The 19,637-nt window shown below is 43.2% G+C and overlaps 1 protein-coding gene across 6 annotated transcripts; it reads left to right on the top strand.

Moving 5' to 3' along the window:
- The first annotated feature begins 93 nt into the window (after positions 1-93).
- LOC120929168 (dentin sialophosphoprotein-like) lies at positions 94-18,625 on the top strand. 6 transcript variants are annotated; one of them, XM_040340430.1, is made up of 8 exons: positions 94-255; positions 3,484-3,588; positions 3,751-6,269; positions 6,327-7,595; positions 9,701-9,825; positions 11,961-12,049; positions 15,202-15,278; positions 17,543-18,625. In XM_040340430.1, the coding sequence occupies exons 3-8, from the start codon at positions 3,751-3,753 to the stop codon at positions 17,739-17,741; spliced, it is 4,278 nt and encodes a 1,425-aa protein (XP_040196364.1). In that variant the 5' UTR covers positions 94-255; positions 3,484-3,588; the 3' UTR covers positions 17,742-18,625. The 6 variants fall into 6 exon arrangements, with proteins under 6 accessions (XP_040196364.1, XP_040196362.1, XP_040196363.1 ...); XM_040340431.1 differs by having other exon boundaries at positions 95-255; positions 3,751-5,662; positions 5,837-7,595; XM_040340432.1 differs by having other exon boundaries at positions 95-255; positions 3,751-5,540; positions 5,790-7,595.
- Positions 18,626-19,637: the final 1,012 nt, after the last annotated feature.

Here is a 19,637-nt window from a genome sequence, read left to right on the forward strand (position 1 = left end):
ACATCGTGCTCCGCCTCCGCCCGCGTCTAAGAACTTCCTGGACTAAAACAGCGTCTGCGCATGCGTCCAGATCCTGCATAGGTCCAGTCTTTTTTTTTTGTTACAACACCGGTCCCGGCATTCATTTCGTCTTCCGGTTTGATGACGTCGGAGCACTGTGACTGCTAATGGAGTAGGGTGATGTAGGCCTGTGTGTTTTTCTCTCTATGGACGTGGTGGCCTGTCTGAGGCTTCTCTGTGGATTTCTCACCTGAGGTAATGTTAGACAGCTGGGCCTCTGCACGTCGTGCCATGTATAGGGGTGGGCCTTGTCCTTGTATCCGTGAAGCGGGGAAACTATGCTGGGCATACTGGCACTGTCCTGTGCACGTCGTGCCATGTATAGGGGTGAGCCTTGTGCCATGTATAGGGGTGAGCCTTGTGCCATGTATAGGGGTGAGCCTTGTGCCATGTATAGGGGTGAGCCTTGTGCCATGTACTAGGGGTGAGCCTTGTGCCATGTACTAGGGGTGAGCCTTGTGCCATGTACTAGGGGTGAGCCTTGTGCCATGTACTGGGGGTGAGCCTTGTGCCATGTATAGGGGTGAGCCTTGTGCCATGTACTAGGGGTGAGCCTTGTGCCATGTACTAGGGGTGAGCCTTGTGCCATGTACTAGGGGTGAGCCTTGTGCCATGTACTAGGGGTGAGCCTTGTGCCATGTACTAGGGGTGAGCCTTGTGCCATGTACAGGGGGTGAGCCTTGTGCCATGTACAGGGGGTGAGCCTTGTGCCATGTACAGGGGGTGAGCCTTGTGCCATGTACAGGGGGTGAGCCTTGTGCCATGTACAGGGGGTGAGCCTTGTGCCATGTAAGGGGGTGAGCCTTGTGCCATGTACAGGGGGTGAGCCTTGTGCCATGTACAGGGGGTGAGCCTTGTGCCATGTACAGGGGGTGAGCCTTGTGCCATGTACAGGGGGTGAGCCTTGTGCCATGTACAGGGGGTGAGCCTTGTGCCATGTACAGGGGGTGAGCCTTGTATCCATGAAGCGGGGAAACTATGCTGTGCATACTGGCACTGTCCTGTGCACGTCGTGCCATGTATAGGGGGTGAGCCTTGTGGCATGTATAGGGGGTGAGCCTTGTGGCATGTATAGGGGGTGGACCTTGTGGCATGTATAGGGGGTGGACCTTGTGGCATGTATAGGGGGTGGACCTTGTACTTGTATCCATGAAGCGGGGAAACTATGCTGGGCATACTGGCACTGTTCTGTTGTGCTGGGACTTTTAGTTCCACAATTGTTGGATGGTTGCCTGTGAGCCTCTTTTAGTTACAGCTTGGGCAATGTGTTTCCTCAGCCAAGACGTTTTGGGTAGAGAGGGGAAGGACAAGAACCTCTGCTAGGTTTTGCGCCATTGGAGAGATTCATCCACTTCCTGTCTGGTAAAAACGTTGTCCCCAGGACAGGAAGTGAGAGGAAATCTCTCTAGTGGTGCCCTACATGTTTTGATTTGAACCCTTTGCTGCCAATGAGACACCGGTGGCAGGGAGGGTGGTCTTTAACCACTTCAGCCTCAAAGGTTTTACTCCCTTCATGGCCAAGCCATTGTTTGGTTCAAAAACCTTTTGCCTTTAACTACTTGACCTCCGGAAGGTGACCAGGGCATTGCGCAGTCATGAAATGCTGTACCCAGATAAAATGTATATCATTTTTTTTCTCACACAAATAGAGCTTTTTTTGGGTGATATTTAACCCCCACTGAGTTTTATTTTTTGCTATATAATTTTAAAAAGGCAGAACATTTTGAAAAAATAACAAATTTTTCTTAGTTTTCATTAAACATTTTGCAAACAATTTTCCGTCATAAATAAGAAATGACCCAAATCGGTGTATTATAGTCTGTGTGAAAGAGTCTACAAACTGAGAGTGTGTGTGTGTGTGTGTGTGTGTATATATATATATATATATATATATATATATATATTCTTCATATACTGTCACCAGTACAGTACCAGCATATGACTAGTGTGACGGTGATCAGGAAAACAAACTGGTGACGTGTGTTTTTTATTTTTTATTTTTTTTATAAACCTCCTGTCATCAGAGTAGTTTAGTGTCACCATAGTAACACAGTACTGTTCTGATGGGGTGATCAGTTTTTTTTTCTTTCTTCTATTGCTTATAACAGTGGTGATCACTGCCATAAGCCATAGTTGACTGTCATAATAGGTATCCATTCATGACCGATTGCTTTGTGTTTTGCTAATTGCATGGTACAGAATGCTGTGATTGGCCCACAGCCATCACATGGTACCTGGGCCAATCGCAGCAGTAAGCAAACTGTTCATTAATTTGTAGAATGCCCACCAGATATACTGCGGCAGGGTGGCTCTGTTGCGCGAAACAACGTATCTGTACGTGATTTCACGCAATAGATAGCGGGGCCGTGCGCTGATTTGCCAGAGGGGGAGCCAATCAGCGGGCCGCCATTACTAGTAAAAAAAAAGCCATACATATATCCCATCGTTTGTGGACTCTAACTTTTGTGCAAACCAATCAATATACACCTATTGTGATTTTTTTTTTTTTTTTACCAAAAATATGTAGAAGAATACATATTTTTTTTTTCAAAACTTGTTACTTTTTTGCGCTATAAACAAACCAAAAAAAAAAAAGAATAAATACAGCAGAGGGGATCAAATACCACCAAAGGAAAGCTCTATTTGTGGGGGGAAAAAAGGACATTATTTTTATCTGGGTACAGCGTTACACGACCATGCAATTGTCAGTTAAAGTAGCGCAGTGACTTATCGTAAAAAATGGCCTGGTCGTGAAGGGAGTAAAACCTTCTGGGTCTGAAGTGGTTAATGAAAGCCATTCATGAGTTTTCTTACATAATATCATGTGTTTGCTGTGATTGGTCATAGCGATCACATGATACCACTAAAGCTCAAAGCGGCCAGGTTCCGAGCACCGTGATTCACTGTGTCCTTCAGATCACACTGCTGGGCAAGTTAGTACGCATGTGGTAGGCGACGTATGGGTACCTCGCCTAGCCTGTAGCTGCCGCCTGTCCGCAGTAAATGTACTGTGGGTGGGCGGTAGAACAAAGGGAAGCCAGATAGGAAGAGGTTAATAACCAATTAATGCTGCCATCAAGGATGTGCTCAGGCGGATTCAGACACCAGTCTGCACCTACCTGAGCTATCCCATCGGGGAGCTGCCAAAGTGGACAGGCAATCATGGGTGGCAGAGGCATTCCTCGCCTGACAGCTGCATGTGTATGAATTTATGTAGCCGCGTTACAAAATCTTTATGATAACTGAAACGTAGAAGAAAATGCATATAAAAAAAAGTGTAAAATCAAGAATTGCGTTAAAGTATAACTAAAGACAAAACTCTTTTTTTTCTTTTTTGGAGAAGGATTAGAACACCTGTTGGTTTTTATTGCTGTCTGTGCCCCCATCAGAGACATTTACCCACTCTTATTTATTCCTGTTTAGCGTAATCGGTGAAGACAATTCTGAACTTTGGGTTGCCCCCCGAACATGGACAGAGGGGAAATCTTTCAATAGGGACACCATTTCTGGTGAGGCAGGAAGTGAAAGGTAATCTCCCTAAAAGGGACACAGATGTTATAACCCTCTCTTCACTCTATCCTAAATATGGGGGGGGGGGGGAGTTTTACCTTTAGTTCTACTTTAAGATAAGATTTGAATTCATTCATAATAAACTGTACTTCTTCTTTTTTTTTTTTTTTTTTTTTTTAGATGCCTTATGTTGAAAGATATTTTGCACCACTACACTCTGATTCCTCCCTTGAACCTTGTTTGAAGAAGTCCAAACTTGACTATTCAGCAATATGTAAAAAGAAGAAAACTGATGTGTTCATACCACTAGAAGCACCATCAGAAAAAGAGAGTTCGCCAGGGCTCACAGACACCGGGTACTATGGATCAGTCAAAGGTCAACATGAAAAACCAGGTAAAGATTTCCCAAATGGTTTGGACAATCAAGCAAAAAGAGGGGAAGAGTCCAAACTTGACCATTCAGGATTATGTAATAAAAGGAATTCTGAGGTGTTCATACCGCTGGAAACACCGTCAGAAAATTGGAGTCCGTCGGGGTTCTCGGAGACCAGATACTATGGATCAGATATAGGCAAAAATAACAAATCAAGAGTCGGTGAAGATTTCCAATATGGGTTTTACATTGATAAAAAACCAGGACCATATAAAAATGACTGCTCTGAAACTGCCCTTAGTGGAACAGAAGACAGCAATAAAAAACAGAAAATCTTGGGACTTCCTAAAACAGACAAATGGAAAAAGAACAATTCTGAAGCAGCATTTTCAGAAACAAGTACAGCTTTTATAGGACCACTTTACCAGCCCCCTCCTCAAGTTGATACTTTATCAAGAACCACCAATAAAGAAAACAGTAAGTCTCCCTCCTTCAGGATTACAACTGCGGTATCGGAGAAAGCAGCAGATGAAACAAAGAGTGAGGGTGGGATGGACTATGAGATGCAGCAATTTTACAACGAAATTAATCAACTTGAAGCTGCTACTGATGACCCTAATGTCCTTCAGACATCTGATAATAGTCAGCAGAATTGTAGCTCCCACCAAAGCAATGCACCAACAATCCAGGAGGTCAGAGATCATCATAACCAAAAACCTTCCTCGCAGCCTTGTAATCCTTTACCTTGTATGCCATCAGCTCCGATTCCTCCCAGTTATCATCCCACTCCAGCAACAATCTCACCAGCTGAGCATTCTACATTACTTCCTATTCACAACCAGTTTTCTTGGGATAGGTCAGTGCCAATTGATGGAACCAATTCTTTTGGAAGCCAGTCATTGCCACCTCCATGGTTTCAAGGTCCTCCTCCACCTACCTTTGATGGAACCAATTTTTCTTTTGTAAGACCGTCATTGACACCTCCATGTTTTCAAGGTCCTCCACCTGCTTTTGATAGAACCAATTTTTCTTTTGTGAGCCAGTCATTGCCACCTCCATACTTTCAAGGTCCTCCTCCACCTCCTTTTGATAGAACCAGTTCTTTTGTAAGCCAATCATTGACGCCTCCATGTTTTCAAGGTCCTCCTCCACCTGCTTTTGATAGAACCAGTTCTTTTGTAAACCAGCCATTGCCACCTGCATCTTTACAAGGTCCTTCTCCACCTTCTTTTGATAGAAGCAAACCACCTTTTGATAGAAGCAATTCTTTTGATAGAAGCAAGTTATTGCCACCTGCATCTTTACGAGGTCCTTCTCCATCTGTTTTTGATAGAAGCAATTCTTCTTTTGATAGAAGCAATTCTTCTTTTGATAGAAGCAATTCTTCTTTTGACAGAAGCAAGTTATTGCCACCTTCATCTTTACATGGTCCTTCGCCTTCTTTTGATAGAGGCTCGCCTTCTTTTGATAGAGGCTCGCCTTCTTTTGATAGAGGCTCGCCTTCTTTTGATAGAGGCTCGCCTTCGCCACCTGCATCTTTACAAGGTCCTTCTCCACCTTCTTTTGATAGAAGCAATTCTTCTTTTGATAGAAGCAAGTTATTGCCACCTGCATCATTACAAGGTCCTTCTGAACCTTCTTTTGATAGAAGCAATTTTTCTTTTGATAGAAGCAATTCTTTTGATAGAAGCAAGTTATTGCCACCTGCATCTGTACAAGGTTCTTCGGCACCTTCTTTTGATAGAAGCAAATCTTCTTTTGATAGAAGCAATTCTTTTGATGGAAGCAAGTTATTGCCACCTGCATCTTTACAAGGTCCCTCTGAACCTTCTTTTGATAGAAGCAATTCTTCTTTTGAAAGAAGCAAGTTATTGCCACCTGCATCTGTACAAGGTCCTTTGGCACCTTCTTTTGATAGAAGCAAATCTTCTTTTGATAGAAGCAAGTTATTGCCACCTGCATCTTTACAAGGTCCTTCTCCACCTGTTTTTGATAGAAGCTATTCTTCTTTTGATAGAAGCTATTCTTCTTTTGATAGAAGCAAGTTATTGCCACCTGCATCTTTACAAGGTTCTTCGGCACCTTATTTTGATAGAAGCAAATCTTCTTTTGATAGAAGCAATTCTTCTTTTGATGGAAGCAAGTTATTGCCACCTGCATCTTTACAAGGTCCCTCTGAACCTTCTTTTGATAGAAGCAATTCTTCTTTTGATAGAAGCAATTCTTCTTTTGATAGAAGCAATTCTTCTTTTGATAGAAGCAATTCTTCTTTTGATAGAAGCAATTCTTCTTTTGATAGAAGCAATTCTTCTTTTGATAGAAGCAAGTTATTGCCACCTGCATCTGTACAAGGTCCCTCTGAACCTTCTTTTGATGGAAGCAATTCTTCTTTTGATAGAAGCAATTCTTCTTTTGATAGAAGCAAGTTATTGCCACCTGCATCTGTACAAGGTCCTTCGGCACCTTCTTTTGATGGAAGCAAATCTTCTTTTGATGGAAGCAAATCTTCTTTTGATGGAAGCAAATCTTCTTTTGATGGAAGCAAGTTATTGCCAACTGCATCTGTACAAGGTCCTTCGGCACCTTCTTTTGATGGAAGCAAGTTATTGCCAACTGCATCTTTACAAGGTCCTTCTGAACCTTCTTTTGATAGAGGCGAACCTTCTTTTGATAGAGGCGAACCTTCTTTTGATAGAGGCGAACCTTCTTTTGATAGAGGCGAACCTTCTTTTGATAGAGGCGAACCTTCTTTTGATAGAGGCGAACCTTCTTTTGATAGAGGCGAACCTTCTTTTGATAGAGGCGAACCTTCTTTTGATAGAGGCGAACCTTCTTTTGATAGAGGCGAACCTTCTTTTGATAGAGGCGAACCTTCTTTTGATAGAGGCGAACCTTCTTTTGATAGAGGCGAACCTTCTTTTGATAGAGGCGAACCTTCTTTTGATAGAGGCGAACCTTCTTTTGATAGAGGCGAACCTTCTTTTGATAGAGGCGAACCTTCTTTTGATAGAGGCGAACCTTCTTTTGATAGAGGCGAACCTTCTTTTGATAGAGGCGAACCTTCTTTTGATAGAGGCGAACCTTCTTTTGATAGAGGCGAGTTATTGCCACCTGCATCTTTACAAGGTCCTTCTCCACCTGCTTTTGATGAAAGCAATTCTTCTTTTGTAAGCAAGCCATTGCCACCTCCATGTTTTCAAAGTTCTCCTCCACATGCTTTTGTAGGAAATCATGGTCCACCTCCTCCAAGACACAACTATCCATTGACATTCCCAATGGAAGATGACATACGAAAATCGCCATATCATGAAAATGAGAAATATGACAGTGTGAATGATGACCATCCAAGTCCTACAACTCAGGCTCCATGGCACAGCTCACAGTGGCTGCCTGAAAACATGTTTAGCCCTCAGGGTAGAGGTTTTACAGAGTCATTTACTAGACCTCCTTTTGAATCCTCACAACAGGCTAATCAACGGGAAGACTTTTATGAACAGAAAGGTAGACCTTTTAATGAAATATTACCCCAAGGTGGTAACGTGTATGAACAATATCCTCCTAGATTCAGGGATGAAGCTATATGTACAGATTCAAAAAGAAAACTGCTGCTTTTAAGGGGCGTCCCAGGCTCAGGGAAAAGTACACTAGCACGGTTAGTATTGTACACACTAATAGTTGGGTATTGCACTATGTCATGTGTGTGTGTGTGTGTGTGTGTGTATACAGTATGTTTGTGCTTGTGTTTCATTAGTTTGTTTGTTTACAGCTGACGGGAAAAAATATTAAAATCCAGACAGTCTGCCAAGTGTATCTCAACATCAGAGATAACTATAAACAAATTAACATTTTGTTCTTGGATCCAAGGAATGTTCTTCTGTCTGTAAATGAGGTCAGTTTAAGACCTCCTTTCAAGATCCTGATGGTGAAACAGAGATTTCCTTCCCTCTTCCTCCCAAAGTCTTCTGGGACATATGACAGGTCCTAGAAGACTTCAGGACCAATCACTCGGACGAGTAAACATCACATGATGTGAAACATGTCCGCCATCGTTTTCCTGTTCACTTTATTTTGACTGCATCGCTTTGGTTGTTTTTTGGATTTTATTTGTATAATAAGGACATTGTTTTAAGTAGTGCGGCATTCCAGGACCTTCTTCTATCCAATGCACCTGTACATAGCCAGCACCTTTTTGGTTTAGTGTGACAGAAGCAAAGCCAAGGGATCAGCAGTTTTTAGGGCGGTATCATTTCTCACATGTTGCTTACAAGTTAAAATCCAGTATTTTTTGTTAAAATTACCAAGAACCCCCAAACTTTTTTATTATATAATTTTGTTTTTTAGCAGAGACTCCAGTGAATAAATGCCGGTTATTGCAATATTTTATGTCGCACTGTATTTGCAAAGCGGTCTTTCAAACGCTTTTTTTAATGGGGGGAAAAATACACTTTAATGAATTAAAAACAAAATAAATAAATAAAATAAAGTTGGCCTAATTTATTTGTACAATGTGAAAGATGATGTGAGAGAATCGTGATCTTTATTCTAAGCAATGGAATTGTGATTCTCATTTTAGCCAAAATCGTGCAGCTCTAGAATGCAGCCTTAAAGTGCTTGTAAACCCTTTACAGACACTTTATGCTACAGATAAGCCTATAATAAAGCTTACCTGTAGCTACCCAGGATATCTCTTAAACCTGCACGGTTTAGGGGAGATCCCCTGTCCCTTGCATGTGCCGATGTCCTTGTCACATGCGCACCAAAGCAATGGCACATATGTGCCGTTGCTTCAGTCCGTGTAAGGAAAACAAAAAACTGCGCTACAACACAATAGTCTCAAGGCAGCAGCTAACGTGCGAAGTACACAACAAACATAAAAAACAAAAAGCTGCGCAGCTTTTTGTTTTTTATGCTTCAGTTCGTGTGCCATTACCACCATCCAACTGGAGTCGGACCACTTGGCCTTCAGGAGAAAGATTAAAACCCATCTCTTCTGGGGTCAGGGGGTTCCTTATCTATTGAAATAGATACAGCGCCCAGAGGCGATTCAGTTCGCATGTGTTGCGCTTTACAAGTTTCTCACTCTCATTACTGGCAGTTCCCACGCAAATGCGTGGGAGTGACGTCACCATGGCTCCGGCCAATTACAGCGAGAGATGTCGTGGGCTGGAGGGGGATATGAGGACCGCTGCGGGGGCTTTGATGTGAGGTAAGTAATTCTATACATACTAGCTCATTATGCCTTTGTCTTGCAGGGTTTTTTTTTGTTTTTTTAACCACTTTAAAGTCTTTTCTAAACATGTTCTTGTTCAGACAAGCAATTTACAAGTTGACTTAAAAAATGGCGCTATGTACTAGGCAGAACCCTACATTTTCTGGTGGTTTTAATGCAAGTACTTTTTGATGTTCTGCTAGACAGCATTTAAATCCTTGGCTTCACTCTGCTGGTCAGTAAGGAAGTGGATGCAACCAAAATGCACTAGAAGGTGCTTGTGAAGTAATTGGTTTCTAAAATGGCATGCCAATTGTGCATGTGAAAGATATCACACTTGACAGCCTGCTTATCGCAACAGAGACCATGAAGGACAGGCTCAAATCTCAAACTGCTTTCCACTTACTGTGATAAGGGAATTTAAAAAAAATGCACAAATCGTTGTCAGAAATTGGTTTATTGGGGGGGGGGGAAAATGTCATTTTTTATGCATACCTTTTTTGTTTTCCCCATGTTACACATTTTAAAATTTTTACCTAATTTCACAGTATTCTGCTTGATCAGTCTCCTGATGGCATTGTCTTCAGCACCGATGATTACTTCTGCCAGGAAAGAGGATATACATATGATGTGAAACTGCTGGGAGATGCACACAACTGGAATCGGAACAGAGGTGAGATTAGATGCCCGCATTGGAACTGAAATGTCCTAATGTACGGAACTGTGTACACACTGATGCCTGTTTGCTATCAAATGGGATTACAAATATGTGTTGGTTGTGTGATGTTCATTATAAAATTAAAGGATTAATAAAGTTATTTTTTTCTACTCTCCCCAAGCAGTTTGACCAAAGCATATACCCCCCTACAACCTACATATACATTGTGTCTTCTATTCTCTTCAGTGGAAGCCTATCCACAGCCATTACTATCGAAGTGAATAGAAGCTACAGCAAGCATGCACCATAATAGAACTGAGGTTTTTGAACATTTTAGCCAAATTTGTGGTATTGAACTGGCTGCAGAGTAAAGATTGGCAGTTTTATGGGCAAGTATATATTATAGTCGGTGTTCGCTGGGTGAAGGGGGGGGGGGGGATAGCAAAGAATAAAGCACACTTCTACTTTAGAATGCATAAGCAGCTTGTCACATTCAAGGTCAGGCTTGGAGGCCAGTGGCTATAGCAGTGGAAAGGCTCACAAAGAAACCAGCTGGATAATGACACGACCAGATACCCCTGGTGGGTTCACCCCTGGTGTGGGGTCTAAGCACTAACCAGTTTTCACCAGGTGGAGATGGGTTTCGCTCTGTGCAGGCGCAAGCTGGGGTGTGGTAGCAGATGTGGCAGGTTGGGATCAAGCAGAAGTGTAGTCGGTAAAAAAGCAAAGCTGTAGCAATCGGTTGCAGGTTGAGATCAAGCAGCAGTATAGTCGAGGAACAAGCCAAAGGTCAGTAATGAATGTTAATGAAGATGCGGTTGGCAGCAGGAGCATAAGGGGCAAGATATTGGCTGGAGAAGAGCACAGTAATCTGTCAAACAGCAAAAGGAAAACTTAAAGGGGTTGTAAAGGAATTTTTTTTTTTTTTTTTCAGAATAAGCATCCTTTACCTGCAGACATTCCTCTTTTCACTTCCTCATTGTTAGTTTTTGCTCAGAAGTTGCTCTATTTCTTCTCTGTTCTGTTCACTTCCTGCTTGTCTGATTTTACTGACCACCGTGATGGGAGGCTTTACTGCGGTGGTCAGTAACGTGCTCACCCCCTCCTGGGAACTACATCTGTGCGGCAGGACTCTCTCTACGTGTTAGAGACTTCAAGGAGGTGTGAATTACTGGGCGTGCCGCAATGCATACTGGGAAATGTAGTTCTTACATGAACGAGCGATGCAAACCAGGAAGTGAATGCGAGAACAGAAACTAGAATGCCGGAGGTGATATAGATGAAGGAATATAATAGGTATTTACTCGTTTTTTAACAGAATCATTACACTATTCTGTCTGTCTACTTTGCAGACATTAATTTTAGGCACATTTTTTTTTTCCTTTAGTGACCCTTTAAATAGAAAGTTTATAAGGAAGAGCAAGGAATTCAAGATTCACCGAAAACCAGATAGAAAGTTTAAAGATATCAAAAGGCAGCCCTTCATATACCAAAAAAAGTTAAATCCTAAAACCATTAACCCTTACACTGCCAAGTCCATACGCACCACATTTCACCCTCTTCTATATGCTTATGGTCACTTCAATGACTATGTTGAACAATTCCATAACTCTGATCAGCGGATTATTACCCACTGATCGGAGGAGGAAGGAGCAAGGATCCCCGCGCCTCTACACTGAGAACTGAGCGATCGAACAACACTGATCACTCGGTTTTCAGTGTTCCGTGAGATGTAGACTGTCAGTCACAGCTTTCTGCTCTCCCCCCCCCCCCCCCCCTCACTCACTGGAGCGCTGAGCTGTAGAGGGGGCGGAGCAGTTGTCTCAGCGGCTCGCTAAGATGGGTTTTGGTCCAGGCACCTGGTGGATCCAGACTCCGTGGTCGGGATGACGTGAAACCTACACTGAAATCCGTGACCTCAGCAGTGAGCGGGCTTCAGCCCAATCTTTGCTAAAAATGGGTCACAGGAATGAAAAACGTATTGCACGCCTGCAATCCATAGAAGTACAGCCAAACGGGCTTTGGCTGGACTTCTTTAATGTTTTGTCTGTAGAAGCAACTAATGTTATCCTATGTGTCCATATTAGGACTATATCTTGTGTGTTGCATTTTAAAGTACCGCTAATGTTTGTTTCTGTTTTGTTTCACAGCCCAGAGAGCAATGGATGATGAAATTTCACCTATTATAATTGATAACACCAATATCCAGGGCTGGGAAATGAAACCGTATGTACAAATGGTAAGATTGGCAGAGAGTGTACATAAACCCAGCATATTGAATTTGCTTATTGGCTAGAACCACTGTCTAGAGACACTGCTGCTTGGACAAATACCAGCTGGGATGTTATGTGTTGGAGTTTGTTTTCCTTTGGCTTCCACACATCACCTCCCATGGATTTTTCCAAACCATGCCATTGGATATTTTTTTTTTTTTTTTTTTAATAATTGTAGTTTAGGCAGAAATCCTGTATGTGTATTTTACTAGCATATAATTGGGTATTGTAACTGAACACATTCACTTTATCCCTATAGTAAATCCATCAAAACTTTTTTCTATGTTAACCTCCCTGGCGGTATGATTCTTTCAGAAAAAACATGCTGAAAGCGGTACCATTATTTGCAACGAAATTTGGCGTTTTATACTGTAGGCCTGTCATTTTTAGAAATAACTCACTTAAATCTGGCCAAACAAGATTCTAATAGGCATCCCGGGTATGACATTTAAAAAAAAAAACTAAATTATAAATTATAATATAATAAATAATAACAAATAATAATATAATTATAATAAAAATTATTCAATAATGTAATCAAATCAAAATCACTGAAATTTGCTCAGTTGCAGAATTGTCGCTGTCATTATTATTTTTTTTTTTTATGATAAATTTCCCCACAAATCGCTATCGCACAATTCTGCAAGTGATTATAATTTATTATCGCTGTTTTTTAGCTGATCTAAAACTATTTTTGACATAAAGGGACACTTTTGGTTGCTATGGACAATCTACAGTTTGCAGGGAGAAAGAAACGTTTTTATTATATAAAATGACATGCATGACACAGGACAGACCACTAGGGACAAGGGGGGTGTGTATTTTTTACATACAGTACTGTAATCTATAAGATTACAGTATACTGTATGTAAAGTGTTTGTTTACTTTTTTGAATTTGGCGCCTTTCTCCGTCCCCGTGCGTCGTAACGTCGCAGGGAACGGAGATCGGCGGCACAGGAGGACGCTGTGTGAATCGAGCGAGGTCCCGCTCGCTCACACAGCGCGGTGGCATCGCTGGATCCAGGGAGAAGGTAAGTAAACACTCCCTGTGGATCTAGCGAGGCAAGCCCGAGTCTGACTCGGGGTTACCGCTCGCAGCAGGAAAATCTAACCCCGAGTCAGACTCGGGAATACCGCCAGACAGGTTAAGTAGTAATTCTCAATGTACATGGGAGCGACAATATTTGCCCATTGCATATGAAGGCTTCTTTTGTACCTTGGCGATCCTCCTATCTCATTGCAAATCTACGAGACAAGATCTGTCTTAGTGTATGTAATAGACTCTGCAGTGTCTGGTAGCCAAAGATCATGTGCTATGGACCGACAGCCTTGGGGGTCCCTTACACATGAGCGTCTAGCTGCTGTTCATCTCTCCCAGCATTTTGGTGCGCCCCAGGAAAGCAGAGGTGCATTTAACAGCCCTGCAGCCCGTTAAAATCTACAGCAGGATAAAAAATGCTGTAGCTGGATGGGTTGACCTTATGTGTTCAGGGGTGAATGTTCTGAACGCTGGTCTTCTACATTCTGGGCTATCATCCCTGAACGCATAAGGCCCAAATGGCAGTACCGCTCAATACAGCTTTAGCCCTGACCCACCCCAGCCTGCCATAGACATTGGCTAAGAGGGACAGACCGAAGCTAGATGCCACTGTCTGCCCATTTGAACAAGAGGAATGCACAGCAGCTAGATGCCCCCACATATTTATGGCAAGCAAAATGTACTTTTGCTGTAAATATTGCTGCTGTAATATTTTTCTGTAAGATGCATTTTGATGGCCTAGGCTCCTGGTCACTGGGAATTCATAAAAAGCCAATTCTTTATACTTCTATTTATTTTCACTGTGTTAAATGTTTTTGAATATTCTGTTACATTTATTATTATTATTATAATAAGAATAATAATAATAATAAACGATTTACGCAGCACTTTACAATGTATAGGGGGGACAGCACAATTCCAGTACAGTTCAGTACAGGAGGGCCCTGCTCTTAGAGCTTACATTCCAATAGGAGGGGGGTGGTGGTACAAAAGGTATTGGCTGCAGAGAATGATTTGATGGGGGTGGCTCTGGGACAGTTAAGTGGGTGTGGTATAGGCTTTTCAAAATAAATTAGTTTTCAGGGATCTCCTAAAGGTGGACAGGGTAGGGGCTGATCGGACATACCGGGTCAGGGAGTTCCAGAGGATGGGAGAGGCTCTGGAGAAGTCCTGAAGGCGAGCATGGGAGGAGGTAACGAGAGCTAGAGAGCAGGAGGTCCTGAGAGGAGCGGAGGGGATGATTTGGGTGATATCTGTAGATGGGGGCTATGTTGTGAATGGCCTTGTGTGTTGTGGTTAGCATGTAGAATTTTACACGATGGGGTAGGGCAAGCCAGTGAAGGGATTGGCAGAGAGGAGCAGCAGTTGCGGATTGGTTAGTGAGGTGTATCCATCTAGCAGCAGAATTCATAATAGACTAAAGGGGGGAATAGTCTGCTTAAGGGTAGGCCATTAACATTTAGGCTTTGTTGTGTGGTCTGATGCAAAAAGTCTGAGGTTGTGTGTGTTTTTTTTTTTTTTTTTTTTTTAATTGCAAGACTCCTGGTTAGGGATGAGCTCCAGCGTGTTGGCACACTCCACGTGCAGATCCCGCCAGGAAGTCGGCACCGCGCTGCACTAATCGCAGGCAGTGAGAAATTTCCCGATCTCTGCAGTCGTGCATCGTTAAATTGTCTCACTGCCTATGATTAGCGCAGCGCCATGCTGACTTCCTGGTGGGCTCTGCACATGGACTGTGCGAACACGCCGGAGCTCATCCCTACTCTTGTTGCTAGGCATGTTGGGGATGGGGGATGGAAATTCTCTACTCGGGAATCCATGCTGAGACAAACACCATGCAGACTCTCCCTCTGTTTTAGGATCCTCCCTGCTGAAATGATCCCGGAACTGTATTCTTTGTGAGGGATGGAACTGTGCATAGTTTGTATTTAGGGCCACTTGAAAGAGAATTATTTTTAGGAACAATAATTAAGGAAGGGGTTTTAATTTGAAATAACAAGGACATCATTGTTTTAAAATACAGCTGTGCACAAAAGACAAATCTTTCTTTGCTTTGTCATTTTTCAATTTTTCTTCCAGGCTTTAGAGAGCGGTTATGCGGTTGAATTCCTTGAGCCAAATACGTGGTGGAAATTAGACTCACAAGAATTGGAAAAGTAAGATGCTGTTTATGGTGGGATATGCCATCTAAATATAGATTAGTGTTTCTCAACTTCAGTCCTTGGTGGCTTTCCACCTACATGAAATGAAAAATGAACAAGCTATTTATTGTGAAAAACTGCTATTTCATTATACTACTTGTATTTCTCAACTTTGGTCCTTGGCGGTAGACAACTGTGCCTTTTTAAGTGTCTTTAATGAGTCACAGCTTTGTAAGGTATTGTACATATAGGCTTGTACATATAGGCTCCTCTTGTATCCAATATTTCGATTTTTCTTTTTTTTTTTAAGGGGGTTTCAAAGTTTTTTTTTTTTAATAACAAACTTGTTATACTTGCCTCCTTTGTGCAAGGGTCTTCCACAGAGTGGCCCCCTGATCCTCCTCTTCTGGGATCCCTCAGTGGTGCTCTTGGCTCCTCCCTACATCGAAGTGCCCCCTCGGAGACCCGCATTCCAAGGGGACATTCGTGCGGGCGCGCTCCCGAATCCTGCGGCTGCGTCCGTTGACAGACAGCGGCTGGAGCTTCTGGGCTCCTTCTCGTCGTTGGAAAGATCGGGGTCAGGTAAGTAAAAGGGGTACTCTGGGGGGCTGCTGCACTACAGGAGGTTTTTCACCTTAATGCATAAACGCATTAAGGTGATAAATCTTGAGGGTCTACAACCCCTTTAAACCTTGATAATGAGGGCTGACTATTGGGGTGAATTCACACAGTGTGGTGACAGGCGTTTTACTGCATTTTACAACGCCTGTTACCGCAGGGATACATAGAAAATAATTATTTTCTATGTGTCCCATTTACACTGCAATGCAGTACGGAGATGTGCTAAAATGCAGATATGCTGTATTTATATATATATATATATATATATACACACTGTATATATATGTATGTGTGTATGTACGTACACACACACTTACTTTGGCAAATACAGACTGCGTTTGATGAGCAAGCACCCCCCCTCCTGAGCCGTACCAGGCCCCATGCCCTCAACATGGGGGGTGGGTGCTTTGGGTCAAGGGGGCCCTGCACCCCTCACCCCAAAGCAGCCACCCCCCATGTTGAGGGCATGCGGCCTGGTACGACTCAGGAGGGGGTGCTCGCTCATCAAACGCAGTCTGTATTTGCCAAAGTAAGTGTGCGTGTACAGACAGACACAACCACCTTGCCCCCATGTTGATGAGAACAAGGGCCCCTTCCCGACAACCCTGGCTGTTGGTTGTCGGGGTCTGCGGGCGGGGGGCTTATCAGAATCTGGGACCCCCCACCCTATGTGAATGAGTATGGCGGTACATCGTACCCCTACCCATTCACCTGGAGGAAAAGTGTAAAAAAAGTAAACGCACTACACAGGTTTTTAAAATCCTTTATTAGTCAGCTCCGGGGGTCTGGAGAGCGGAGAAGTTGATGTACCCCCCATACTCATTCACATAGGGTTGGGGCCCCCTTATTAAAGGGGGCTCCCAGATTCTGATAAGCCCCCCGCCCGCAGACCCCGACAACCCAACAGCCAGGGTTGTCGGGAAGGGGCCCTTGTCCTCATCAACATGGGGGCAAGGTGCTTTGGGGTGAGGGGTGCAGATTCCGATAAGCCCCCCGCCCGCAGACCCCGACAACCAACGGCCAGGGTTGTCGGGAAGGGGTCCTTGTCCTCATCAACATGGGGGCAAGGTGCTTTGGGGTGGGGGGTGCACGTCTCCCCTGCCCCAAAGCACCCCCCCCATGTTGAGGGAATGCGGCCTGGTACGGCTCGGGGGGGCGCTCGCTCGTCCCCACCCCCTTTCCTGACCGGCCAGGCTGGTGCTCGGATAAGGGTCTAGTATGAATTTTGTTTTTTTCGGCATGGGGGTTCCCCTTAAAATCCATACCAGACCAAAGGGCCCGGTATGCTCATGAAGGGGGAACCCATGCCGTTAAATAAATAAATAATATATATATATTTATTTATTTTTTAAATATTGGCGTGGGGTTCCCCTTCATGCACAAGTCGTGTACAAGTCGCATGCCAAAGTTGGATCTGTTAATACGGAATCCGACTGATCCGACTTCAGAAAAAAAGTAATGCAGGAACTACTTTGAAGTCGGCACGACTTGGTCATGCCAGTATGAATGGTGGTCATTGAAAATCATGGAGAATGACTTGTCATGCGATTTTTGCCGTCCAAAATCGTGCTACAAGTCGTATAAGTGTGAAAGGGGACTTAGGCTGAGAATTTTGAAATGTAAAATCAACATTGATGAGTTATGTGCCTCTTTTACAGGCGGAATACCCACAGAGTGCCCCGTGAGAAGATTTCACAGATGTTGGAACGCTTTGAGCATAATATGGATGTTGGAGTCGTTATGAACTCTGTTGAACCCCGTCGTGTACGCCAGAGACGTCCCGCTCCAGAGGACAGGCAGAGGTGGGGAGCCTCTGTAGACTATACAACACACAGCTCATCATTCCAGATCAGATAGCGAATGTCCTCTATAAATGCATCGCATTTAAAAATAATGGACCTATACTAACTCCGTATTGAGTACATTAGGGCAACATTTTACAGAGAACTCGCATTCTGCCTTTTGTGTGCAGAACCTTTCCGAAGTATCAACTGTTTTTACACGTTGTTCCTGGACGTGAACTTGTTTTTGTTTTATTATTTTAGCGTATTGTTATTGTCTTTGTGTGTGTGATTTATAACTTTAAGTGACCCACTGATATTTGATTTCTATGAAGGATCTCAGGGTAAGTCTCCCCGTTTTTCTTTGTTTTTAATATGGAGATGGTCTTATCTGTAAATAATTTATTTCCGTTGTGTGATTTAAGGAGACAGTATTTCTGACTCTATACTTCGCCTGTAAATATTTAACTTTGGGAGTAAAATCGGTTGAATAGTCATCACTGTATAATGTTCAAATGGCTCCAATTTTTTTTTTTTTTAACCAAATATTTACTTTATCACCATTACATTGAAAGGAAAATGCATAATTTTTATTTAAAGTTTTTTTTTGTAATACTTGGCGACAACAATTGCAGTTAAAAAAAATAAAAATAAAAATCCTGTCGGCCAGCCCTGCAATAGAATCTGTATTGTACACACCTCTCCAGTGGCCTGTCTCTTACCTTCATTCCTTGCAGGAGAGCCGCCAGCAATGTAAGTATATAACCTATTGTATTCCAGTTTTTTTTTCTTGTATGCCTGGCAGGGTCTCTATAATGAAATGCCATGGAAAGTGAAATTGCTGTATGATCAGATATAATCAGGACTCTGTTGTGCATGCTGGGAAATGTATGTAGTACCGGGGCTAGATTTTTCAAATGTGACTATGCTGATGTGAGAGTAAATTTCTTTCTTTTTTTTTTTTCTTTTCTTTTCATTTTTTTTTTTCCCCTCTTATGACTACAAACTATTTTTATTTCTGCCTAGTTGATGACATTATTATTAGAAAATTAATACAAGGGAAACTATTCAGCTGTTAACATTTTTAAAGCGGTGTATACCCCCAAAAAAAGGCATAATGAGCTAGTATGACTAGCATACTAGCTCATTCTCAATTGCTTACCTTAGATCGAAGCCTCCGCAGCAGTCCTCGGACACGTCCTCCGTCGCCGCCATGATACCCAGAGTGACTTCCGGGTATTGCCGCTCCGGAGCTGTGACTGGCCGGAGCAGCGATGACATCACTCCCGCGCATGCGTGCGGAACAGCACGATCCCTGCGCGCATTTTGGCCACTTTCCAGCAGGCTCCCATTCAAGAGCCGCCGTGCTCAGTGCGTCTGCGCCGTAGACATCGGTGCCCGCTTTTCTGCAAATATCTCCTTAACCATGTGGGTTAGGGAGATATTACAAGCACCTACAGGTAAGCCTTAATGTAGGCTTACCTGTAGGTGCAAGTATGACGAGAGTATACAACCGCTTTAACTAAGGTCTACTGTGTTTAAATCGAACAAAAAATAATAGATTGCAGCTAATTATTCCTCGTAGTGGTTTTCTTTTTAACCGGGACAGGAGTGTGTTGGGACTACAGAATATCGTCTCATAATAGCATAGAAAAAAAATATCCCAAGAAATACTTAAAAGAAGAAGTCCAGCCTGAGCTTTTTAGGCTGGGCTTCTCCTATGGGTCACAGGAGTGCAATTCGTTGTGCACTCCTGTGTCCGCTCTCCGCTGATGTCACTGCCATCAGTTGGGGCAGAGCGTCATGATGACTTCCCAAGTCGGGATCTGCCAGCTGTCCTGATTGATGGGATTCTCGGCATATCGGCAAACCGCTGAGACAGCATCCCCCCGCCCCTCCACTGCTCAGCTCTGTGTGGAGAAGCAGAGAGGAAAGAAGCTGACTGATGGTCAGCCTCTTTGCTCTCTGGGAT

Source organism: Rana temporaria, chromosome 2, assembly GCF_905171775.1.
Source record: "Rana temporaria chromosome 2, aRanTem1.1, whole genome shotgun sequence".
Lineage (NCBI taxonomy): Eukaryota > Metazoa > Chordata > Amphibia > Anura > Ranidae > Rana > Rana temporaria.

Coding starts and splice junctions, on each gene's coding strand:
- LOC120929168 (XM_040340428.1), top strand. CDS start 3,751: ATGCCTTATGTTGAAAGATATTTTGCACCACTACACTCTGATTCCTCC. Junction 7,596..9,700: donor GGGAAAAGTACACTAGCACG/GTTAGTATTGTA, acceptor CTAATTTCACAG/TATTCTGCTTGATCAGTCTC. Junction 12,050..15,201: donor TGAAACCGTATGTACAAATG/GTAAGATTGGCA, acceptor TTTTTCTTCCAG/GCTTTAGAGAGCGGTTATGC.